Source organism: Hirundo rustica, chromosome 13 (genome assembly GCF_015227805.2).
Source record: "Hirundo rustica isolate bHirRus1 chromosome 13, bHirRus1.pri.v3, whole genome shotgun sequence".
Taxonomy (NCBI): domain Eukaryota; kingdom Metazoa; phylum Chordata; class Aves; order Passeriformes; family Hirundinidae; genus Hirundo; species Hirundo rustica.
This window is the reverse complement of record NC_053462.1, coordinates 20,149,574-20,175,983: the sequence shown is the minus strand read 5'-3', so window position 1 is coordinate 20,175,983 and position 26,410 is coordinate 20,149,574. Positions and strand designations below refer to the sequence as shown.

Sequence of the window (26,410 nt, the reverse complement as noted above, 5' to 3'; positions counted from 1 at the left end):
CATAATTGCTATACAGGTCTATTATATAGTTCTGGAGTGTGAATTTACAGGGAAAAGTAAGCTGGAAATCCTTCATTTCACTGTCTCATGCAGTGCACACACACTTAGGACTCAAGCCTTTTCTACCGCAATTCTCCAATGACCACAGACATCTCTGATTCACATTAGAAAGCAACAGAAATACCATCATTCTATGAACTGATGGTACAATAGAAGCATGCAAATGTATCACATCACCAGAATTAGTGTTTTAATTGTAAAGACTTTGCCAGGGCTTCTAGTCTCTGTGTTTGGATATTCTTTTTAAGCTTTCACTCCAGTTTGCATGTCTCCTGTTTCATTTCTCCTTGGCAGAAAGCCAGCTGGAAGATCATCTCTGCACTGCAGAGAAAAGCTGCAGCTCTGGAAAGCTACTATGTCAAAAACAAGCAGCGAGTATTAAGACTGAATCACCTGAAAACAGAAGGTACTTCTATCAGCTGGCATGAAAATACCCGAATATTTTTCACCTTCACGTACCGTAGTCATGTTTTCCTTCAATGATCTACAATCCTGCTTTCATGATAGAATTTAATGTAAACTGACATTTATTTTCAGGTTAACTGCTTTATTCGCTTATTTACCTGCTCAGTGCAATCCTCTAAAAGTAAATTATTGCTGCTATGCAGGTTACAATACACAGAAATTAATTAAACCCTTTTGATACACTAATTTTCCCTGTTTACAAGATTTAGTTCATAAAGTTCATAGCCAGTGGTGTCATCATAATTTAATGTGAAAAAGACCTATTGCATCATCTCCTAATTTATTTGTGAAGAGCTAGACTACCTTTTGATTTAGGATTTTAATTTGAGAAAATTCTGTAAGCTAGTAACATCAGCTGTAGCCTGCAGAGATGATTATTTTGTATTTTTCTCCCTTTCAGTGGTTGTTTTTTGTTGCTTTTCTTTTTTTCCCCTGACTATCTTTTATCAGAGTTCTGTGACACTATAGATTCACATATGCTTGCCAAAATGCCAGCTTTCTGAACCTTCTGAGATTTCAACTGCAGTCTTGGTGGGTGCAAAAGAATGAAAGAGGGCAGGATGCTAACATATCTGCCCATCAAGTTTCTAAGCTATAGCTCACCTATGGAAATCCTGAAGAACTTGACACTGTTTTAGGAAACACAACACATTATTGCTGACTTGTGTCATGTAATAATAGCTGGGTTGCTTTTCCACCCAACTGCATCGGCACAAGGTGGTCCTTCCTTTTCTGTCAGAAGAGACATGAATTTTTCTACCCGAAACTACTTTTTGGTGGCTCTCCCTTGTCCAGCCTGTAGAAATCTCATACTTTGGGGTTCCTCAGACTTTGCACATAGAATCATAGGATCACCAAAGTTGGAAGAGACCTTAAAGATCCTCCAGTCCAACCATCTACCCATCACTACAACTGTAACCCTTAAACCACACCACCCAGACACCTCTTGAACACTGCCAGGAGTGGTGACTCCACCACCTCCCTGTTGCAGTGCCTGGCCATTCTGACAGTGGAAACAATTTTTCTAATATCCAGATCTCTTCTGTCTCAGTTTAAGGCCATCTGCATTGAACGGCTTTTTGAGCGCTGTGGCTGGCCAGAACTGTGAGCAACAAGGACTTGGGCCCAAAGTTAAGGGTTTCTCTGGTCACCCCAGACAGTAAGAACTCCTGCATACACCATGGCCTGCCAGTGCAGCCATGGACAGCTCACATCAGCTTTGCACTGCAGCTAGCAAAGCTCAGATAGTTCTTGTAGCTCATGGGTCTGAAATCCATAAAATCCCATTACTTATCCCTGGAGACCATTACACTTACTTTTAATTGAACAGAAAGAACCACCAGGAAGGGACCTGCTCACTGCCAAGCAATGGAGAGATAAGGAAGGTGAATGACAATACCAGGCCTTTGCATCTTTAGAACTGCTGTCTTTTACATGGCTTTATTGTGGATATTGCAACAACTCAACACCAAGCTGTGGTGGTTCTTTAATGCGCTACAACACCAAGCATTCAAAAATCTCCGTGGATTTCTGTATTTAAGTAAATAAATTCTAAAGTAAACGATAAACCAACACCCCTTCGCCCCTGAATTGCTCTTTCAAAGGTCTGAGCCCCGCTCACGGTTTTGAGCATCCGAGCTAGTCGTTGTTCCGCACTGCCCATCTTGACGGAAGGAACTAAGACTTGCGCCCTAGCGCCGGCGGGAGCTCACCGGCAGCCGCCGTGCCGGTACGACCTGCCTCGGGCGGGAAGCCGGGCTGCGGCAGGTCCGGATCGAGACAGCGGCAGGCCCCCCGCAGCCGGGGCTGCGCCGGCTCCGGCCGGGCCGTGCGGGGCCCGCGGGGCGGGGCGGGAGAGCCCGAGGGTGGGGCGGGGCGAGGGGCGGGCCCTTGGGCGCTGAGGGGCGCGGAGTCCGCGGGCGGGGCGGGGCGGGGCGGGACGCAGGGCGAGGCAGGGCCCGGAGGGTAGGCCACGCCTGCTTCCGCAGTAGCGCAGGGCCACGTGCCAGCTCGGCCAATCAGGGAGGGACTCTGGGCGCATTAAGAGCCGCGCGCCAGTGACTGCGCTCTGCAGCAGCGGCCGCGGCGTTGCCATGGAGACGGCGGCTGGGCTGGTCGCCATGGACACGGCGGCGCCGCCGGGCGGTCGGCGGCACGCGCTGCTCGCCGTGATCGGGGAGATCGGGACGGAGCCGGAGCGGGGCGCGCTGCGCGGCGCCCTGGAGCGCGGTGAGCAGAGGGGTCGCGGCGGAGGGTGCGGGGCGAGACGAACGCGATCCCTGCCCCTGTGAGCCGCGGGGCTGCGCGCCTGCCGCGTCGTTCCTGCCGCCGCCTGGGACGAGGCGGAGCTGCTGTTGCCCTCCCCGCCCTGCGGCACCTCCGTCTCGCCGCAGGGCTTCATCCCACTCCTCCCGGAGGGACGGCGGACGAGGCCCGTGGACGGCGGCTGCGGGAAGGATCGAGTCGCTGTCGGGACCGCGGGGCAAAGGCCGAGGCTGAAGCCGTAGGGCCGGTAGGGGCCTGGGTGGAGGGCGAAGCCGGGCGGGGCTCAGATCACCGGCGCAGTGCGGGGCTGGTCTCTGCGGTGTCAGACGGCATCAGTTGTTTTTTCTTCCTTGATCATTGCTTTATATGCGTTAGTGACATGTAGCTAACGCAGTTTTCGAACGTCTTAAAGACATTTCATGGTTCTCTTTTTCCTCAGTCTTTATTTTATTAGTGGTTCGGTAGATTACATTTTATTTCCATCTTACCCCAAAATTCTGTCTTGTTGGAGGAATTGTCTTCCTGAGCTGTTCACTGTGGTCCGAGGGATGGCTGTGAACAGAGGTCTGTTGTGGTATGGCCTCTCTCTGTCTGTAGAGCAACTGCATGGACTAGAGTGAGGGAGGACAAGCCACACAGTGAACTGCTTCAGGAATGACACAATGCAGGATAGGCCTGCCATAACCATTTTCTCCTCTGTTATCCATATTTTAGTAACACCCAGAGGCCTTGGCAATTAATTAGTCTTTGTATATTAGATGCAGCGTTGCTTAGGAGTAAGGAGGAAGGAGGTGGTGAGATGATAGTTTTTCCCTTGCGGCAGTTTCTGATAGTTTCTGACAAAAAGACAAAGAGAGCTGATCAACTACAGCAGGACCTTAAGGGAATCTTTATTCTAATAAGCAATTAGCACACGTTTGAGAAGTAAAGTAACAGCCTTCTGACTCACCTTCACTCCTCCCCTCAGCTCCCCATTTCCAAGACACATTGGTTTGAAATATGCCAGGGATAACAGTCATAACTATTGGCCAAACTGTGTTGTTTAGAGAAAATTCTGTGACTGTTTTCTTCCCAAGCATCAGCAGTACTGAAGAACAGATGGACAGTGCCATTTAAGAAAGGGGTGGGTGTAAAAATGTCAAATATTTTCCAATTTCTTCACTTCAGCATCTTTTCCAGCTATCTCTGTTGGCAGACCACTTACCAGCGTGTTATGAGGTGTGTTTCATTCCCTTTTTCAATGGATGGCTTTAGTCAGGAGTGGTAGATTTGATTATGACGGTCTGGCCTCTGAAAGACCTTCTTTGAAGGGGCCACTCCTGCTTCCTGCACAGCAGGGTGATCATCTTCACTTGGCACTTCACTGAACTGGTGTGCCAACCTACATCCTTATCCATTCTCTGAATCTTTGAAATGGTGACAGATCAGATGGTGATTTAAAGGATTTCAATCTGACTCTGCAGTCATATGCCAGTAACCTGAGAATTCCCACTGCAGAGGAAAAACATGCTGTTTGCAACTTAAATTGTAACTACTACAGTAGAAATAAGTTCTACAGTTGCCCTTCTCTGACTGGAAACCTGCTGAAATTCTGCCAAATGTAAACACTTCTTTCATTTGCATGAGAGGGAGCCATTACAGTGGTATTAGTAAGTCACTGGCAGTAGAGGTGAATCACTCAAGGAGCTGGAAACCTGGTTTTCAGTCTTTCCTCTGTCACTTACATGGAACAGAACCTCCAGCAAGTTAGTTTTCCTCACTACGAAGTGGGAGAATGACCTTCTTAAGATGGATCAATATTTGCAAATTGAAAGATAAGAAAAATGAGTATAGTTAAAATGACAGCAATCTTGAGACCTGTCAATAGTCAGCATATTATGATATAGACAGCTGTACCCTTGATTTAGAGAGTTCAAGAAATATGGAAATGATGATTCCCACTTAAGTGTTAGATGATGGCTGTAGCACTCTATTTGTACCAAAAAAAAAAAAAAAAAAAAAAAAAGACAACCAAAAACAAACAAACAAAAAAGAAAACCCGCAAAACCAAGCAAAGAACAAAATCAACAACAACAACAAAAAAAACCACCCAAACACACAAAAAAAACCAACAAAAAAGCCACGAACAAAAAGCAACCAATTTTTTTAGCAATAAATCTCTTGTCCTGACTGATACAAAAAGTATGTTTTTCCAAATTTCTTTCTATACCTTGGTTCAGGAGAATGCAATGACAGCCACAGGACATTGTAGGAACTTGCTCATTTTCAGGTATAGAGCTTTGTAGGCTGTGACATTGTGAATCTCTCGGATATCTGAACAACATTTTTTCCAAAATAGCATCTAATAAAATGCTAGTTTTATTTTTCTGTTACTGTGTTACTTTTGTCCAATTTTGAAACAATATCCAGAAGACTACATGTGGTATTGGGGAGAAATGCCAAATCTTTTAAGCCAATCACCTCAGCAGGAAATAAAACATTCACAAGGGCATGAAGAATGAGATGGAAAACTGATGAGTCACATGGTCCCTTACCTTAGCTTTGCATTTGCAAAGAGCTTGAATATTTACCCTTCTTGTGGTATAGTCTGCACTCTCATGGCAGAGGATTCTAATCAGCAAGGCAGTGTTCTGGCTTATGTGCCGTGGAGTGATAAATTTAAATTGTGGCAAATTGGGAGAGATTATGAGTACACTCAGACTACCTATAGGGAAGAAAATGTTGAATAAATTGTTGCAAGTATGAGACCAAGTGAGATAGTTTCACTCTTCCCTTTTATTGCTCTGACGGAGCATCTATTCTTTCTGCATCCCAGAGGATGTAGCAGTACCTCAAATAGCACTTATTGCTGCAGTAGGACACAATGACCATGACACAGCAGCTAGTCAGCAGGATTTGCCCTGCAGAGTGCCACTTTGTTCCTGTCCAGGTCAGAATGCTCGTAAGTACTGCATTAAGATTCTCTTATACTCGACATTTGTTTAAACAATTATGCTCTCTTGGAGTGTAATATAGGAAAACATTTTGTCCGTCTTCTTTCTCCATGTCTTTTTATTATGTGTTTTGTTTGTTTGTATCCCATGTCCAAATTGAAAGATGCTGTGCTTTGGTTTTCTGGGTTCCCTTCCCTTCCCAGATTATTTACTGAGGGGTCTTTGTGCAGACTATCAGCACATAAATAAGCTTTGTTACTCTACTGTGTCAGCTGTTACCAGAAAAATAAACTAAGCACAAAGGGGTTTTTTAGCTGCTGTATATTCTACAGGCCCTGAGACTACTGACCTGTGTGACGCAATGATTACTGTATCTTAGTATAGTGTAGAAAGCTGGAGCATGTATCATTGAAGATCCTCTCCCACCAGTGGCCAGCAAAAAGCTGTTGCACAACATGGAGAACTAGAACTGCAGTAAATGGGAATGATATCTCCATGGAGAATTAATGTGGTTACCTTGAAAGAAAGCAGATAATAGAGGCAATAAAACTTTGTATTTTATGCAGGAGAGATGGTGAAAGAACTCTGAAGATTCCATCAATAAATACTGGAGCTGAAATTCTTCTTTCAGTTAGCCTTAGAAGTATGTAGCATTGGCCTTCAACATCTGAACCTCAGCAAGCATCAGCAACAGAAGCTGGAGTAGGGATTCATGGTGATACTCTGCTTTTGTTCATTGTCGCACAGTGTAGAGTTACACCATCTAGGAAAGGCTGCTCCCTAGTGGGATGTGAAAATCGGTGGTCTGTAATGTTTGGTGTCCTCCAGAATGTACCTCTGCTCACATTGAGGTCTGAAGGTGACCTCCCCAGTATGGCTTGTTGCCACTTGCTTCGGGAGCAGGAGCACCTTCCTGCTGTGATATGAAGGCAGTTAGCTGACAAAGATTATAAAGATTAAAGAACAGACTCAGATGGTCTCGGTGAGATCAGTGTCTTTGAAGGAGTGATTAGGCAGAGTGAATTGGAGGGGTGGGGGGCTTTTGTGACTTGGAGGATGCATAGGCTCTAAGAGCAAAGAAGCTGATGTCTGAGCTTTTCAGTAGCATAACCACACAGTAGCCCTGCTCTGCTGGTGGTCAGTGCTGAGAGTGCAGATGTAAAACTAACATAATGTTTTTGTTTGGTTAAGCAGTTATGTAATTCATTTGGCCTCATGTCTTGTTGGTTTCCCTTACATGAAGTCCATGTTGAATGGAGACTTGCTCACTGCATGTCCTTCAGGAACAAATGTTTTATGGAAGGTAAGGTTCTTGCAGTCCTCCAGTCCTCTGCTTCTGAAGACTTTCTTCATCCTAAGTTTGCTCATCTCATAGAGTATCCCTGGTCCTTTGTGTCCTGCTCACTTCTCTTTCTCAACTTCTATTTATGGATGTAATGACAATGACAGCTTTTTTTTTTTTTTTTTTTTTTTTTTTTTAGGAATTCGTTCCTGGAACATTAATACTCTGTACTGTGATCTGAATCATCAACTGCGGCTCTTTGTAACCCGACATCTGGCTCAGTTTTCTACTGAAGTCAAAGGTCAGCTTTTTGGTTTATATGCATTAACTTTTAACTCTTGCTTTGGGTCTGGGGAAAAAAAAAAAAACAACTCCAAACCAACAACAAAGAATAAAATTAATTGTGATTCAATTACTGATTTGTTTGCCCAGGATTCTGCAGAGCTGTGTGCAAAAGAAAAACAATCTTAACAGTATGTTAGATGCAATGAATTTACCTTAGAATTACAGCTCTTACTACTAAGAATAAATTTGAATAGAAATATGTGCCGCTTTAAAGCCCATTAAACTAGTTAGAAGTTAGAATCTATCTATCTATCTATCTGTCTATCTATCTATCTTCTTGATCTTATTTAAGTGGCACAGGACAGTTTACATTGTAAGCTACTGATTTTCAGTCTCTTCCTGTTAGGTTTTAGGATATGTTTTCATATGCATAAAAGATATTGCAAGTAGTATGTATGAGTAGCAAAATGACTTTGGATTCCTCTTTTTGAAGCTCCCTTTCCTGAGAATGATGAATAAGAACACTATAAAAATGGCATTAACCATTAGAAATTAGGATTGCTTACCTTACAAAAAGGTTGAACTTTGTTTATAATACTTTTATGTAATGTATGTTAAGTTACTTCAATAAATACAGATGACACTTGCAAAACCCAGTTTATGTAAGACCATTTTATAGCTCGTTGTATGTTTTACACTCTTGTCAAAGCTTCTGAATTTTTCCAGTTGGAGAAGCTGTTCTCCTGATGGACAGCTGTGAAAGAAAGTACCGGGACTCTTCTCAAATGTGCCACTGACTGAGAGGTCTCACCTTCTCTGTGACTTTTGAACAGGGATGGAAATTCTCTCTCCTTACAAGGTGGTGTGTGCATGTGTATACATTTATAGGATTAAAATAATATGTATGAAACATATAATTTGAAACACTTGGCAGATCAGTCTCAATTTGATGTAGCTGTAAAAAGGCCTATAGTACAAATAGACTAGAGGACTAATAAGTTACCATGAGTATAACATTTGCCCAAGAAGTCTTCTAAGTCAGAGTTGAAATATCTGGATTAATGTTAGCAAAATGTACCCCACTTACTTCCCTAGCCTAATCCCTGGGGAGCAATGGGTGATGAATGTGCCCTAGCTTTGTTCCTGGGGAGCAAAGAGTGATGAATGTGTTGGCAGTCTATGAAGAAATTTCTGTGATGGATCTGGGGTACTTCAAGTCTGTTAACCAACTCTCAGGCCTATTGAGCAAAACAGCAGCAACTACAATATAAGGCAGGATTGGTGTCTGACTGGGAAGTGTCACCGCTGGTTCTGTGAAGGGAAGTTCTGCTTTTCAAATGTCTTATAGTTCTTCAAAGAGATCAGCAAACATGTAGATGAGTGGTTTAGTCTTCCAAGCAAAAATATCTGGGGAATATAAGTCTCTATGAAGTCTGTTTAAGAAAGCCTATTGGCCAAAGAATTAGGGGCCAGGCTCTGCTATGCAGAAGTTACTGACAGAAGGATGGGTAAACAGAAGTTCTGATATAACTGTGTGCAGAGACTTGGTCCTGAACCAGAGGCTTGCAGATTAACCTGGTGTTAGTCATGCTGCCACTCTTCTTTAGAGCCATCATTGCACACCTGCAGAGTTTCCTGTGGGACTATAAATTCCAGCTAGCTCTACACAGTATCTCTTTGCCCTAGTACATTTTTGAGAAAGAAAAAGCATAGCTGCCTCTCAGCAGCTTCTGCTTCTGATGTGCTTAGCAGTAGAGATGTGAGAGATTCTGGTCTGGGGATCTAGCAGACATTGATTGGCCTTTGGAGCTCCTTGGTTTGTGGCAAGTGTGTACAGCTGGCACACACAATTTCTCTAATAAATCTCCCTGGCAGCAGTTAATGCCAGAACAGCCAAACAGAGAAAGGCTTTGGAATAATTGGGGTCTAGAGAGCAGCTTTACCTCAAGTTAGATACTTGCACATCTCCACTCCAGACCCATGTTTATTCAGTAAGCATGGATCTTGAAATGCAGCAAGATGATCTGTCAGAGGCAAAAGGAGTGTTTGTGAGAATAATGGCTACAATTTAAAATGTGTTAAACAGCTGTATGGGACTGTGGAAAATAATGACAGTCTGTAGAGGAAGATTGTACAGGAGATAGTGTATCTTGAATGCTGAAAGGCTTAAATTGAGGAATTATACTAGAATGCCAAGACTTACCTGATGGTACTAGATCTTGCATGCAGATAGGTTTCTCTCAATGACAGCAGTAAGCAATGGTTATGTCATGGTGTGTGGGGAGGAAGTGGGAAAGACTGCTACAAGAGAAATTTCAGGTCACAACTAATAATACAATCTAGAAGAAGGTCCAGCTGTAAACTGGGAACAATCTTGTCTGCATTCCATATATACTATCAGATAATACCCTTTGGAATATAGCTGCAGTTTTAAATGCTCTTTTAGCTTTGCAGTTTCTGCTTGAGCAGCTGTTTTTTACTGACTTTGATGATAATTTTAATTTAATTTTTTTAACCTTTTGCTGCAAGTTGCTGCAAATTCATTGCTGTGTATCCTGTAACAGCCTGTAAAGGTGTTGTTCATCACTATTCTCCAGATAAACGTACATAAAACTAGAACTTTTTTATTGTTGTTTGGCTCTACACTTTACTTACCCTCTTGTTCCTACTGTGGGCAAAGGGAAGAGTGCCTGCAGCTGATTTTCCTCTTAGCATTCATAACTTGGTGCTAGCTTCTCTTGAGCAGAAGGCTGTACTAGAGTTCTCCTGAAATCCATTCCAGCTAATGTTGTTTTGATTCCATACCGCTTGAAAGATCCTACTCTGGTTTGTGTGGGGGACACTGGTATGCTGAGTAGGATATCTGAAGGACAAAACTATTCTTTTCAGAGGTGCATTAATTGGAGAATATCATTCCTTAAAGGCTGATGTTTGCAGTCTGATTAGGGAGAAGTCAGCTGGAGGACAGCAGTTACTGTAAAGCCAGAGTAGTTCTTTGATCTTCTGTTTAATGCAGAAGGTTTCTCACTTGGCAAACTTGTAGCAACCAGTAAAGGTTTGACACCACTGGCAAGAAACAAAAGATGGAGACTGGTAATACAGTACGACTAAGTAAAGCAATCTACCAGAATATTCCAAGACTTTCCTGTTTGCAATTTCTCACTCGATTACAATAGTTATTTCCAACTGTATTTGTAGGATGTTAATGCATGGTGTTTGCAACTGAAATTAGAATGTAACTGCAGTGTTCTGTGGAAATGGAGATGGCACAGTTATCCCTCAGACCTCACTTTTAGTTTCCTTAAAGATAATGAGGAACAAATGAGTCTCAAATGCAGAACAATCAAAAAGAGAAAAGCTCAGGGCAGAGCTTGTAATAGTAAAGTGAGACCGAGTGCATCTTATGGAAGATGATTTGTTGTTGGGGTTTTGAGTTTCTTTTTTCCCACACTGACTTGCGGGCTGTCCTCGGAGTACCACAGACAACACGGCCCTTGCTGGAGGGGTAATCTCACAGCATAATTCACAGGTTACAGATGGGAGGCACAGCAAGAAATCAAGTGCAGATGTATCTGGAGATTCTGGAAGCTAGCAAATTGTCTGAAGGAAGGAAAAAGTGATGTGAGGAGAAAAAATTAACAGAAATGTGCCCTCCTGTATGCTAAGGGCAGCCCCAGTGCACTTCTGCACAACTTCCAGTTGCCACTGGCTGCCAAAGTACTTAAAGATCATGGGCAGTATCTCCTTGCACTGGATGTGAAGACTTCTTTAAAACCAGGAGGGAATGTCTCTTTCAAATAAAAAGTGACATGGTTTTAGGTGAAATGCTCAAAGTAATTCTTACTCAGCACAAGGGAAGTATGCTTTCTGATATCTGTTGATTTTGATGTTCAGAGAAAACCAATTTTTCTGAAAATAGTTAACTCTGTGAATATTAGCAGCTGCTTTCAGTCTGACTAGAAGGTTTTAAATACCTCAACAACCATCCCAGAGGTCTTTTCTCCCAACCTGTCCTTCGTGTTTGCCTTCCAATTTTTTTTTTTTAAATAATTAATGACATAATTGAAAATGAAGCTATGCATGTTGAATTTAATGGAACAAATTCTTGAAATAATCAAACCCTGATGATGTACTTTTCTTGCCTCTATAAAAAGAATATGAGAAATATTAAACACTTTCAAGTATTAGCTTGCGTTTTCCTTTGCAAACATAATGTTTTACACTGAAAGCCAGCAGTAACAGTTGAATAAGTAGCTGCCTTGTCAGCAGATGGCCTTCCGGCTTGGAAGCCTTTCATATTCAGCCTAACACTCAATCTTCACATCCTACTGATGGCTTTGTTTTACATTTTGTGCCAATTGAGGATACAGATATATCTGCCACAGGTCTCTGAGAGTGTAGCAAAGTTGTGTCACAGTTCCTGAAGGCAGCTGTCTTTTGGATGAGCTTTTAATTCAAACTAGAAGAAGAATTTGGGTTTACTGCCTTTCTGGAACGTACAGGCAGCTACAAAGAGGATGGAGACTTTCCCTTCACAAGGGGCAATGAGTGCAAGTTGCATTGGGAGAGTACTGAAGTCAGGTAAGAATTTCTTTTTTTTTTTACAGTGAGAAAAATGAGTCACAGGGAAAAACCTCCCAGGGACATGGTAGAGTCCTGTCATTGAAGGTTTTCAAGATGTAATTGGACAGCGTGCTAGATGTATAATCTCTGTTTCATTTCCCATGAAGTTGAATCAGATGATCTCTTGAGGCCACTTCAAACCTTGGCTGTTCTGTGCTTCTATGGATTCAGCTTTGCAACACGAAAAAGACAGGGACTTTTAGTTCTGGTGAAACCAGGTTGTTAAGTTACAAATCTAATAAAAAGAAAAGGCAAATGCACAAGCCCATCATGCACGTTTTTATCTCAAAGTCTGGATCTGGTCTTCCTTTTACATTAACAAATGTTCCATAGGTCAATGTTTTTACTTGTGCAATTGATTCAGCTTCTTTGTGGAACTTGGAAAGGCTTGGAGGGTCAGCTTGTGCCATATGCTTTTTCCTACTGCACTGCTTAGTTGGTCTTCAGTGGTGAGGCTCAAGTGCATGACAGTAAAAAAAGCTGCCTGGTTTATTCAAATTGTAGCTTCTAGATAGTACAGATGTTAAGCTTGTGTGTTCAAGCAAAAGCTGTTCTAGACAGGAGGCAAAACACCAATTGCTTGTGAAAATTAGATTACACTGAAAGTGTATGTTCCCCACAGCTGTGGCCTCTTGCTAGAGAGATTTCTGTAACATAGATCATTGAGTGATGGATTTTGTTTAGTTCTTGGCTGCTAATAAAAGTACTGCTATATCCTAAATTTGCATGTTCAGGTAGCAAAAAAGTCAGTGGCTAACACTTTTTTTTTTCCCCCCCATCAGATGCAACAATGATTCTTTTGATGCGATTTCTTGTCCTTGAGCAATTAATTGTCCTGTACAATTTGTCTGCCACCATACTTTTGACCAGAGAAATACAAAAGCAAGCACTTGTCAGCTTCTGTGCTTCTTCCTTGTGTGCTTAAGGGCTGTATTTACTTTCACAGTAACCACACCGAGCATGACCTCAAAGATCCCATGAGTTACAGTCTACTAAAATAGCTTCCCAGGCTGTAAGCGCAGCCCGTGTTTCTTGTTGGTAGATGTGGCTGCAATAATCCCAAGCATTGCTCTTTCCAGCTGATTCCTGTCACAAACATCCTTAGATTTTCCTCCCAGATAACTAGTAAAGAATATTTCTGTGGGATTTGCAAGCACTATCAGGATCTACCAGTCAGACATACTTTATTCAGTTACTTGTATTTTCTATAGGAATACATCTTCTCTAAGGCTACTGTGTGTCAGGGTGGGTAGTGGTACTGGTTCAAGCCAAAGATACAGCACAGCAACAAAAAAATGGATGCATGGGAAGGAGTGTAAGATGAGTGCATGAAATACTTGTTCCTTGTACTATCCTGGCTCATATCTCTTTCCAGCCCATGGAGAGGTTATGTTTTCTATCTGTTTAGTAACAGCACTTTTCAACCTCCACAAAGTTTTTCAGTTTTTCCCTGCAGGTAGAGGAAGCAAGGAATAGAACTGCTCATTCACCTGTCACAGGGAGAAGCCTGCAACCACATCTTACTTGTTTGGATTCTTATTCCTGCCTGGTCTCATTTTGATATACCTTCTTATACCGGACAATTCAGTCCAATATTTGGTTGTGTTATAGGTCTGGCACATTTGCCTTCTCATGATTTCTCCAGATTGCTGAGGCCCGACTTACCTAATGGTTTCTTCTAGGGAAACTATCCCAGACTTTTCATTTTATATTTTTTATTAATGCCTTCCAGATCATCCTCTTTGGGATGCTGGGAAAAGAAGTGTGTAGCGTTCAAAGTGGGGTAGAGCTATGCATTCACACAGTGGCACAAGATTTTTTTTTCTTCCTTTTCTGATTGCTGACATATGTATTGCTTTCTGACTGCAGCTGAGCACTGAGCTCACTCACGAATTGAACTGAGGTTATCATAACCTCAAGATACCCCTGTGGTAATAGTTAGCTCTGGTTAGCAATAGTTAGTGTAATTTTATATGTGATTTATACTGATAAAAAAAGGGGCAAAGGAAACTCAGCATTGTGAAGCTTCCCTGGCAGTTCATCTGCAGCCATACTTGGTACTATCCATAAACTTTGCCACCAGTCTGCTTTCTTCTTTTTTCCTCTTTTCCTTCATCTATGAATACAGTGAGCAGCACAGGTCACATTATTGTATGACATGACATAAAATAATAATTCCATTATATCAATACAACCTTTAAGATTTTGACAAGCTTATTTGGTTTTTATGAAGAATTTTTATTTTCTGTAAAGCCATGCTGATTTACATTAATTTAGTATTCTATTTGAATCTTTACTGCTGATGGGATTTTCAGTCTCCTAGGACTTAAATGCTAGAGTAGTGGAGCTCATATTGGAAGCTGAGAGCTTCTTAGTCAATCTTAGATCTTGTACAAGAAATTATCTTTTGCATGGGCTTGGTCTGAATGCTGCAATCTCTCACCACTTTTACTGTTAAAATTTCATTGTCTAAAAATATTTTTTAATTTCTTTCAACTACACAACAAAAATATTTACTGAATGTTTCTGGCTCCATTTGACCTGCAGAACTTAGTTTTCAAATGAGATAGCATTAAAACATCTGCTAAAGTTGGTAAAAGCAGCATTTTTATATACGGTCTTACACAGTTTTGCTTTTGTGCCGAGACCTCCTCTGGACATTACACATCCTCAGAGTTCTCTTTGCTTTTAAGAAGCTGGAAAGAATTTTCCCCTCAATATTCAGCAGAGGAGCTTATCAGAACCAGAGGAGCTGTGAAAAATTGATTCTTTCATAGGAATAATGCTTGCCATGAGTAGATGGGAAGATGGGCTGCATTTCACGTATCTGATGCCAGTACACTGATGCTGCTTTGGCAGGCCAGGGAGTTGTCGGTCTTCATCTCTGTTTTCCTGTTGTATTTCAAACTGCTCTTTTGCTTCTGGCATGTTTTGAGGTTTTCACTGTGACACCCAAAAGGCTATGGAGTGAAAATAAGAAGCCAAAGGCCCAGTGAGTGGTTTTGAACTTCAGCTCAGCATAGCCTCAGCAAACACCAGTTTCTTGCTTTTGTGCTGTTCTGCCCAAACATTGTTACTGACTAAAAGGGCCCTAAAAATCATGTAAGTTTTAAATTGACCCTCTGCAACTCACATTTTTGTATATTCTTGTTGTACATTTGAAATTGCTGAGGCTTCAATGAATCATACAGGATATACTCATGGAAAGCATCATTCATAGAACAAATTTTTCTCAGCTGCTCTCCTTCTGTTAAGCTCCTCTACTCAGTACTGAGGGGGAGATTCTGTTAAGCTTTTAAAAAAACAAGTGAGATCAAAGGAAATGCCTTACTAGTTCAGATCAGCTATCTATCAAGCCAAATTGATTGCCCTTTCCCCATCACAGGTCCCTCCCTATCTATGTTGGGGTTTTTTTTAAATAAGAATTCTTCAAAAGTACTGAGTGAACCAGTAAAGGGGAAAAAAAAAGCGGTGGGGGGGGGGGGGTGGTGTATGTGGGGGAGGAGGAAGAGGATGTGCTTCCACTGAATTGCCAGCAGAAAATCAGCAAAGGTTGTTGAAGACACTATTTTCTCCATCTTATAATATTAGCAGCACTCAGCCATTGGATAACAGTTTATGGATGATCTGTATGATGTAGAACACTTTTTAAAACTTTGCTCTGGTAGCTATTTCATGTTGTCCATCAGAGTATATGCACACAAAATACTGGCGGTGGGAGGGAAGGAGGGTTGCTGGTATTTGTGGGTTTGGTTTTATATTTTTTGTGTTGCAGTGACATTTCTTTAGTTTGACGAAGGCAGCATTCTCTTGGTGGCCATGTGCATTGTAAGCATGGCAGCTGCAGCAACAGAGTATAAACCTCCTAAATAAGAGAAGTTCTAATACGTGCTGCTTTTGAAGACTTCATGTTCCACGTTTAGCAAAGGTGTTGGAACTAAAGATACTTAGTAAAGGTTAATACAAATTTTTGGGGGGGTTTGGGGTTTTTTTGAGAATGCTTCTGGAATTCTGGTGTCAGTTACATTTATATTTTGGAAGGAAAGCCTTATAAATATGTTGTGTATCATTGCTTCACTCTGGTTCTGTCCACTTTTCTCTAGTGTGCCTGGAAGCAGTGGCTTAGAGTAGGCTTTTCTACTCCTAGTCAACTGGATCTTGCTAAGATAAATATGATGAGGAAAGGGGAAGCAGGATTAAGTAGGAAAATAATCTTTAACATGTGAATTTCAGCAGCTGTGAATTTCAATAATTTTTGACAGATTTCTTGGTCTGTTTCCCTCTACCCTGTTGTGAATGCAGCTTCCATTCCTTTGCTTTCAAAGAATTGATGGTATTGATGTGGGCTCAAGGAGTGAGTCTCTGACCAGCTGCTCTCATTTCCTGTTTAGCCAAGTGTTGCACTCAGGTGAGTGGGTTTGGGAGCTTCATGCTGGTGTCCTTTGTAGGCTGAGGACCAGGGCTGAGTCTTTACTGTATGTGACCTCATAGCTTGGCTGTCAGGTTCTGCTGCTCCTCCAGGGGTGGCTTTGTGGGGTGGAAAGCCACCCACAGCTGGCAAATGTGCCCTATCTCATTGTTCCAGTGCAGAGTAATGAGTGGCATTGATGTGCCAGATGCCAGAGAAACAGACCATGCGATCAGCACTAGGTGCTTGTATACGCTGGTATTGTGGCAGGCCCTTGGCAAAGGAGGACAAGGCTGCTGCTCTGCTTCTGCACGCAGTGGGTCCAAACAGAACTCCTGGAGTGATCTCATCCAGAATCTGGGCTGCTATTTTGGGAAATAAATTCTTCCACTAGTTCCAGATTCTGAAAAGTAAAAAAACAGGGTGGATGGAACATGTTAATCCTATTTTGCCCCAAGATTATTTGTTGTCATGTGCTATTGTAATTTTAATGCCACGATTCCTACCTTCTTAGAAAACAGATGTCCCTCAGTCTGACTGGCTCAGTTACAGGATTTTGCCTTGCTCTGTTAACTGTGGCGTTGCTGGAACATATACCTCTTTCCTCCCTCTGTAAGAACTTAAGTTGCAGACTTGAGGCATCATTTTCCCCTCCTGATCTGATTTTTCTTCTTTCTTGGGTAACCTGAGATGACATGCTTTCTGATTGATATTAAGAAATTACTGTAGTCTTTGTGCTAAAAAATCAGGAATGCTGGAGTTAACGGGGATCATTAATGGCTCAGGTCTAGAGGAATCTTTCTTTTGAAGTACCAACTTGTTTGCATTCTGTTCTCTGTAGTGGAATGCCTTGCCAGTTTATTTTGGAAACTGGGGGATTGTGTAGATAGGCAATCAGCTTTTCCTAATTTCTTGCCAGGACGTGTTACTGCAGGGGATCCACACCAGGTCTCTAATCCACCTGTAATTTACTTTTTGCTTTATCCTGCTGGTCTGCATGAAATTTTCCTAGAAACATAGAATATCCTGAGTTGGAATGGATCTGCAAAGATCATCAGATCCAACCTCTGGCCCTGCACAGGGCACCCCAAAATCCCACCGAGTGCCTGAGATTGTTGTCTAAATGCTCCTTGAGTTCTGGTGGCATTGGGACTGTGACTGCTACCCTGGGGAGTCTGTTCCAGTGCCTGATCACCCTCTGGGGGAAGAAACTTTTCCTAGCACCCAGCCTAAACCTCCACTGACACAGCTCCAGACTATCCCTCAGGTCCTGTCACAGAGAGCAGAGATCAGTGCTGTCCTTCATGAGGAAGTACAGACTCCCATGAAGTCTGACCTCAGGATGGTCTCTCATCTAGACCCTTCACCGTCTCTGTAGCTCTCCTTTGGATGCTCTCTAGTAGGTCCAGATGTTTCATGTATTGTGACACACTAAGCTGCCCCGAGGACTCAAGGTGAAGCCACACTAGCACAGAACAGGGCAATCACCCAGCTGGGCTTGATGGCCCCCATGGCACGCTTGACCATCCTGGCTGCCAGGGCATCACTGATATATTCAGCTTGCAGGTCTCTTCCCACAACGCTGCTCTTCAGCCTCTCATTCCCTGTCCATACATCCAGGGTCACCCCATTCCAAGTTTAGAATCCAACACCTGTCCTCAAACTTCATACAGCTGGTGATTCTACAACTCTCTGAATTGTCAAGGCCTCTCTGCAGGACTTGTCTGCCTTCAAGGGAGTCAACAGCTACACTTAATTTAGTACAACTGGCAAACTTAGTCAGTATCCCTTTGAGTCATATGTCCAAGTTGTTTGTGAAGAGAACTGGGGCTAAACAGTAGGACACTACAGGCATATGTGTTCATTAAGGGAAAATAGTCAGCACAGTCAAGAATTCCTGCCGTCATGGTGATGAATAGTGCAGAATGAGCTCTCTGCCATAGGTGTTCTGTGCAGGGTTTTTCTGCTCAGGGGTGGTGGGACACTGCTATGGTGGAAAGCCAAGCCAGTACAGGTCACTGCTGTGATCCACCTGCTCTTTCTCCTGTCATCACTAAGGTCTGCTGTGTGTGGGAGCTGCTAGCAAAGCTGTCAGTAACTTGCTAGTGGGGGAATTTCTGATGCAGGCATACTCATTTGAGAGTAAGTCTTCTCAAACATAACTGTTTTGATATAATTATTCAACTAGAAATAAACAAATACAGTTCTTTTCTACTCAGAATCAGTCCTTATACAAAACACAGCCAAAAATAATGTTTTCCTGTGTTTTCGGCATTTTATCTCCATAGATAATTAACTTTGCAATTTTGCAAATTTCTTTGCTCAAAACTCCTAGAGTTGAAATCACCGCACTTATGAATTCACTGGTTGAATTTCTGAAGTTAGAACTTGCCTTACTAAATTATTACTCTTGCTTCTGAAACCAGATGCTGTGGTTAAATGTTGCTGGCAGTTCATGGAATTCAAAATTGTGACGTGTATGTGGAGGCAAAGAACAACTGGGTTTATCCTGGAACAATCTTTCTTACTCTTCAAGAACAGAGAAGGGAGTGCATTGAGCTGAGCCAGTCTTGCTCTGCTGTCTGTCATAGAGAATATTTGAGGGGTCAAGATCTGTTTGACCTTGTGGGGGAAGATTAACCCTTAAATTTGATACAAAAGGAAAATAATTATGAGATCATTGGGAAAGGGTTGGACCTTTCTTCAGGGCATAATGTAAAACAAGCATATTTTGTTTTGTTTTCTTTAGTACTTTGTGTCTTGAATGGTTTTTTTCTTTGTTGCCTTTTAAAAAAGAAATACTGAGCCTGAGCTGTCCTTAAGGTAGTAGCTTGGGAATAACTCAATGGTTTTGATTTCTCAGACCTTTTTTAAATGGCTTTGGTGGAATACATTTTGAATTGATTTTAAACAGTGGGGTTTGCTCCAGTGATGCTGGTCCTCTGTAGAGGACTGTACAACTTTTTTGGATGGTCGAGTTGGATGAGACTTAAATTTCTGATGGTTAAAAAAGAAAAGGGAAAAGTATCTCTGAACAACACAATAGGACAAGCACATATATTTCTTTCAGATAACCTGATCTCAGTGTTTTATTCATATTTTTGTAAACTGAGGCCTATTCTGGATTTTGTCTGCCTTCACTTTGACAGTAGCTGTTGTGGAAATTGACATTGACTATTTACAATGTTGTGTGCCTTCAGGTAAGTAAATGGTTTGAGTTCGATCTAACCCTACTTCTTTGTCTCTGAAATTTTAGTGAAATTGATGCTTCTGTAGAAAAACCTGCAGTAGGCAGACTTCTATAAAGAAAATTCTCCTGGGATCACTGTTCTAAAGATGGCATTTGCTTGCATTTTTATTCTCATTTCATGGGATGAATAATTCAAAGTGATTATTGACTTTCCTCCTTCCCCTCACCACCCCCCCACCCCCTATTTGTTTTCCCTCTCTGGTTCCATCTGAGCTAGATCTTTGCAGGAAAGCATGTGCTGCAGTGCTGAACTTATCATACAGGAGAGCATAAACCCAGGAGGGAATAGTGCCTGAAACGGATGTCCTGTTTGATCCATGTCTGAAGAATATTTGCATATTTCTCATATTTTTCCTTTCTCTTGACTAAGCAGATCACAAGCAGAAAGTGTCTAGATGCCATGACATCCTAAACATGCACACAATTCGCTAGCACTGGTTTGGAGGGACTAATGTTTTATCTCTTTAAATTTAAAGTATGTCTGAAAGAGCAATTCTGTTCTGTAATCATAGATAATGATTATTTCTGTGGTATCTTTTCAAGAAGTAGCAACTACCTCCTGTCACTGTCAGTATTTCATAGAATTTTTAGCTTGTCTTCAAACCTGGATTCATTGTGAGAGAAGCCTCCAAACAATGCCTGTTAAGTCTGCCTGGGCCTGACAGGTAATGAGTTCTGCAGCCTCACAAAATGTGTCAGAGATTTTGTAGTGCTTACATAAAAATGTCTGCATGTCAGCATCTTGGTTTCCAATTCTAAATGTTACACAAAAAAATGAAGTACCTCTGGTGGTTTTATTAATCCCTGGTATGGGTTAATAAAAAATGTACCTCTTTTTAAGCAAGTCATCTCCAGTCAATATCACAGCCATGTAAACATGGAATTATATAGAGAGCGTTGTCAACCTTCCCAACTTGTTGTCCTGGCAATTTCACTTGTGCCTCTGCCAATTCTAAATTCTATTCTACCCTCTCCGCTGCTTTACTTTTGGTTTCTCTGCCAGGCTTAGCTCCTGCCTGCCATTTGCGACATCTTCATTGTTGCCACTGATGCCTGTTGCCTCTCTTAAGATCCTGCTGTGATTTTTGTCAGAGCTGTCCTACCAGCTCCTTGTCTGTAGAGCACCGTGGCATTTGCTACCCAAATAACAGGCAGGGCACCTGCTGTTATTGGTGCCTCTGGACTGATGCTGCTCTCCCTAAGACTGTTAGCAGCTTTTTGACCCCCATTCAGGCCTTGAAGACAGAGGTAAAAGAGCAGGTTTCCAGGAATCTATTTTTGGGGCAGCTTTTCCCACAGGTTACTATCTGGTTCAGAGCAAGAATGTGATCTGAGGCAGTTAAGCATGTCTGGAAGGAAAAAATACCCTCTGCATGAAGAGGAATCTTGCACCAGGATTTGGCTTCTCTCATATTGCCTTGGTTGCATTTCTTTCTTACTTTCAGTGACAGGCCTGGCTTGTCCCTTCTCCTTTGCTCTCTGTGTCTGAAGGGAAATGTGGGAAGCTTTGCTGTTGCCTTCATGTTGGTCAAGAAGTACAGCAAACTCAAGTGCTGGTAGAAAGCATCATAGATGTATGCTGCTTCTTGGAAATGCTCTTGGAGAAGTCCATCCTTGAATTCAGTGTAATCAGGAAAACACTAGGGTTTTACCGCAGTATCACTAAGAAAACACTGGGATTTGATCCTGGTCCCCCTCCCTCTCTGCCACCCTTCTAGGTGCTAAGGACCTGTGCTGCACTCATACAGGAAAGCACTGCTGTTCTCACTGTGCTCTGGTATTTGCCTCAGTCCCTCTTCTCATGCTCCTTCTGGCCTTTTAGTACTGCTTTTGTTTGCTCCAGTTTTACAGCCTTGATTTATAAACCTCTTTATCCTTTCCACCGAGAGTTCTAGAGAGGTCATCTCCCATTGTTTTCCCTAAAGGTTTGCAGCTGCTGAGTTAAATTAGGATCATCATTTTTAAAACTTTATTTTCTGGGGCAAGAAGGACCAGAATGTTGCCACTGAAAACTCACAGGGTTCATGAATTTGTTTAAAGTAGGAATTGGAAAAGAGGTTGGTAGCAGGTGCTGAAAGTCTCTCTGGGCCTGCGTTAGGGATGCTATTACCACAAAGATAATGCCTTACTTGAAGAAAAAAATTATACAGACCTAAATGGAATGGATTAGTTGGGCTCTCTACTTTTAAACTTGTAGAATTCCACATTAGGGCTTCTAATTCACAATAGCTCAGATAATAATCACCCCTTGGACACTGAAGCATCAGGAAGATGAAAACATCATTCTCAAATTAAGGAAGAGAAGCCTAAATATGTAACTGTATTGTTATATATAACAACAACAATAATAATATGTAACTGTACCTGAAAAGCAACCTGCAAAATAAAATGCTTTAGGGATCAAAGGTTACTTTAAATAGAATTATATCAACAACCAAAGGGTTGTCACCGCACTTCAGAAATGCTTATTTAAAAATAAGGAAACTTGACAAAAGTGGGAAACGCCTCCTTGGTCAGAATTAAAGCTAACATACAGATTAAAAAGATACAAATACCTGTAAATAAGAAAGGAGATAGGAAGACTCATTAAACAGTTGCAGAGAAAGATGCAGTATTCAGCAAAAATGAGTGTCCTTTAAACACATCCTAGTAAAGCCTGTAGAAAAGAGTAAAAATTGCTGTACCTAAACAGAAATGAAGATAGCCAAGAGGATTTTAGAAGTGATTTACCAAGGATTTGAGCAAGTCATCAGTTTGTTTGTTTGATTGAAAGCAGATAGCCTGTGGAAGTCAGTAACTGGATAGTCAAAGCAAAGAAAACTTCCAAGAGGACAAATGCAAACAAGTCCTTTTGCTTCTTGGCAGTGTTTTTCTGTCCAGTGTGCTGTGGAGAGAGCTTAATGCCTCTGCTCTTGGACGTGCTGTGATAGCCTTGTGCTGTGAGAGCTTGAAAGCTGGGATGCGGAATAATGGAGAGGTCAGAGTTCTATGCACCCAGAACTCTGCATTTCACACAAAGGTGTGGGAAAATAAATATATTTTATTCAAATTAATATCTGGGCTATGTTTGGGTCAGTCCATGGTTATTCTTTGTCCCAAGGCTTTCAGAAAACAGTATATTCTTAATTAGAATATTTTTTCTTATTAAAGACTTTGGCCTAGAGTTTTTAAGAAAATCACGTGGGTTTGGGCTTAAGATGGTAGACGACTTGGACCTTTTGTTCAGAATAGTATGACCTTTAAACTCATTGTAAGACTTATGCTTTAGCTGTAGTTTTTGAGATATACTTTATAAAAACATACAGCCTTAATTTATATAAAGCTGTTTTAAACATCATAGTAGAGAAAAACATGGAGATGTGACCCTGGCTCCACCATAAAATTTGAAAATAACAGAAAAACATTTTAAGAACTGACTCCTTATTTTTATGCTGGCCTAGGGGAAGACCCTGTCTATAGCTTCTTATTATTTATGATCCAGGACGTTCCTGTCAGTGTGATACTGACTCAGGTGTGTAGTGATGAAATAAGTGTTCACATTTTTAACAGCTTACTTCCATGTTTAATTCCATATCCTAGTCAGAAAGGGACTACACCTAACATCCCAGGAAGCTTTGTGGCCTTTTCAAAGCCATGAGCACAGGAAACAGCCCAAAGACAGGATCTTTGTTTCAAACCACAGTTGTTAGTTCGACAAAATGGAAAAAAGTGGTTTGAGGTTTTTTAGCATACATAGGGAAAAACTCCCTGTCTCTTTTCTAATTCAATACCTGAAATAAATCTATCAATTGTCTGACAGTCCTTCTAAAATCACTGAGAAGGAGACCTGCTGTGGGGCTGGCAGGACATCTCCAGCTTTCATAGTTAATTCTGGAATCTAGAAGTAAGCCAGCATCATGTGGAAGGCAAGCAGGTCAGTGAGAGTGGTTTCAGTTTTTGCTGTGAGGGAAAAAAAAAAAAAAAATTACTTTTGCCAACTAGCACACCATGGAGTAATCTGTATATTTCAATGTTGGACTGGGTTGCCCGAGCCCAGCAAAGCAGAAACAAGGAGGCACAATTATTTGCAAGTGCCTTGGAGCTGATGCTGATTATGAAATAAGTTGCAAGGTGCAAACATTTATCTGAAAACATTCTGAAAATAGGTCTCCAGAGGTCGAATATCTGCTATTCTTGCCTCACTCATTCGCGTTCATTGTCGGTCCAGTGTGGTCCAAGCTCACCGCTGCCCCGTGTCTGCGCATGAACAGCCGGGTGCTGGTGTGTGGTGTCAGGCACATCTGTCCCCGACTGGGTAGCTGGGGTGGTTCGTGTCGCTTGTCTTTAACTGGACGAGCAGCTCTGCAGCTGGAGTCCGACGTGAGATTCCAGTTTGAGACGCTTAAACCGAAGGCGCCCAAGGTGGGATGGCGAGCATCCCCCAGGAGCCCCTGAGGGGCGGCCTGAGAGTAATGAGAAAAGCGTGCAGCCAGCTCCGGAAACCGTGTTGGCCGCGGTTTGACCCATGTCGGGTGTTTCGCAACGCGGGACGGGATCTCGGTCCTCGCCGTTGCCCGGAGATCGAGAGCCAGAGCCGCGCCGGGCTGGCCGCGGAGCGCTGGAGCAGCCGAGGCCGCCCGTGGGGATGCCCGGGGCCGCCGCGGGTGCTCCGCGGTCCGCAGAGGGTTAAACCGCCCTGCGCACAGGGCTGGGGGCGCGGCGGCTCCTCCCCGCCTCCGTGACACGGCAGCCGCTCGCCGCAGCCCGGGCCGTGCCGGCGCATCCTCCGCGCTCGGGGCAGCCGATCGGCGTCGCTTCTCGGCCAGGATGGTAGGTGCATCTTCCTTCCCCACCGGCCTGGGGCGAGCAGCGAAAGGTGCCGAGGCGGTCGGGAGTGAGGAGCCCCGGTATGGTGGAGGTTGCGGGATGGAGGCGGCGGCGCTTTGTTCGCGCTCGGATGCTGCTCATTTCTTTGGAAGACGTTGGTCGGCCGGGGAGGACGGGCCCTTCTGGGGAGGTAGCGGGGGATATCGGTGACGGCAAGCGGACCTGTCCGGGCTCTGCGCTCCTGTGCGCGATCCCGGTGAGCTGCTGGGGCTGCGCACCCCTGGCAGAGGCGCAGGTGAGGAAACGCACCTGCGCGGAGCGGTCATAGCGGGTGCGGGTTTATTTCCTTGGAATTTGCGGAGTTGAGGGGATTAGTAACAAGAGGGGAGGGTGGCTGCGGATGGAGCTTGGGGCTTCCACGATCGGCGGACCCTGCCCCTCCTCAGCTGTTTGTGCTGGAGTGTAGCAACAAAACCCAAATTCCCCAGCTGCTCAGCTGTTTGCTGCACCTGTGTCCTTAGCTCAAACACAGAGAAGGATGCATGAAGATGGGTTTAGAGAAGAATCTGGAGAAAGTATTTTGTCTGTCAGGAATGCAAGGAGTCCTGCAGCATTACGTTTTATCCCATCATGGTCTTCCTTGAAGATGGTGTGCTGCCGGAGAAGAGGTGGTACACGGTATCTCACAGATGCTGCCTTTGGGCAAGGCTTGGCGAAAGGCAGTATTAGTGTCTGTGTCACGGTTCAGCTCCGTGCTGATGCTGGAATGGGGCTAATGCCAGGCAGGAGGGGGGAGGGTTGTTAAGGTGGACTGTCATGCTGTTGATTTGATGAAGGAGAGATACAGGGCCTGTCTTCTTTTGCAATTTCTCTGTCCTTTGGTACTGCATACCTGAATATGAGTAGTCTCGAAGTAGCTGAAGTCTGACTTCGAGCTTCATAGCACTACATTCTTCCAGTACAGGAAACCGAAAAGCATCCAAATGCATCCAGTCAGTGGGGGAGGAAAAAGGGAAGGTTTCCGTAAAATGTGAGTGATGCAGCCTTTCTGTGGCAGCAGAGAGAAGATGCGACCAATCTTGGAGCTGATTTTCATCCTAGTAGGCTATAAGCAGGGACTTTGTGCTTAAGAAATGAGAATAACAAAATGCTTTCTTTTTCTTAGCAGTAGTCCTTTGTAATCCCTCACCTTGCTGTACTGCTCTTGTAACACAGAGGGATAAGGTGCTAGCTCTTTATCATTACCACTCCTGCATTACCAGTGGTACTGTGTGATGACATCTTTGCAGTCACAGACACATGGGGTTCTATTTTAATAGGGTATCTCTGGCATTTGTTAGTGTCACCTCCAGCAAACATCTTGTTAAAAGTGTTAAATTATCTGTATGCTAGAGATGAAATGTGCTGAAGAATTTCAAAATACGGCCTTTTATCTCCAGGGTTCAGAACTAGAGGAGCAAGAGCATGGTTTGGCACTTTGCACAGACCTGGGTATGTGACCATGAATATCTGTCAGACACTTGTTTTGGCTAAGAGGGAAAAAGAGGAGAAGCAAAACCTCATTGACCAGGGAGGGAGCAATGAGAAGAAGTCAATAGTGATGCCAGCAAAAGCTTTCTTAATATAGAAGAGAGGGGGCTGAGAGTGATCAGACTGGGACTGCCAGTGATGTAGAGAGGGGAAAAGGGCAAGAGAGAGCTGTAATCAGTGTGTCATTGATCACACAGTGAGCTTGGAGGGGAGGAGCATGGCTACTGCACACTCACACACGCAGAAACACACGCACACACACACTGCGGCAAATTCTGCAGCTGGTGCCTGCTGGCTTGTGACTGCAGAAAAAACAAGCTCCGGTTTAAACTCTCTGATCTCAGAGACGAGGCTGTTTCTATTCCAAGTCACTCTGGTTCCGCTGTGAAAAGCCCTGCAGGCTGGGCACTGTTCCAGAATGACAGGGATTCCTCTTTCTTCTGATGGGGTGGGGGCCCTTTTGCTGTGTAAGGTCAGTACCCTCTCTGTCTCCTTGATTGCTC

At 43.1% G+C, this 26,410-nt stretch overlaps 1 protein-coding gene across 2 annotated transcripts in view; it reads left to right on the top strand.

Annotated features, from left to right (window-relative positions):
- Window positions 1-2,618: 2,618 nt before the first annotated feature.
- The window catches only part of MAP1A (microtubule associated protein 1A), a 54,850-nt gene continuing 31,058 nt past the window's right edge, over window positions 2,619-26,410 (top strand). The window contains exons 1-2 of one of the 2 annotated variants that reach the window (XM_040076849.1): window positions 2,619-2,754; window positions 7,205-7,306. In XM_040076849.1, coding sequence (XP_039932783.1) covers window positions 2,619-2,754; window positions 7,205-7,306 — 238 coding nt within the window. Of the gene's footprint in view, window positions 2,755-7,204; window positions 7,307-24,296; window positions 24,381-26,410 lie in introns of those variants that run through there. The other variant, XM_040076851.2, reaches the window with a different exon arrangement.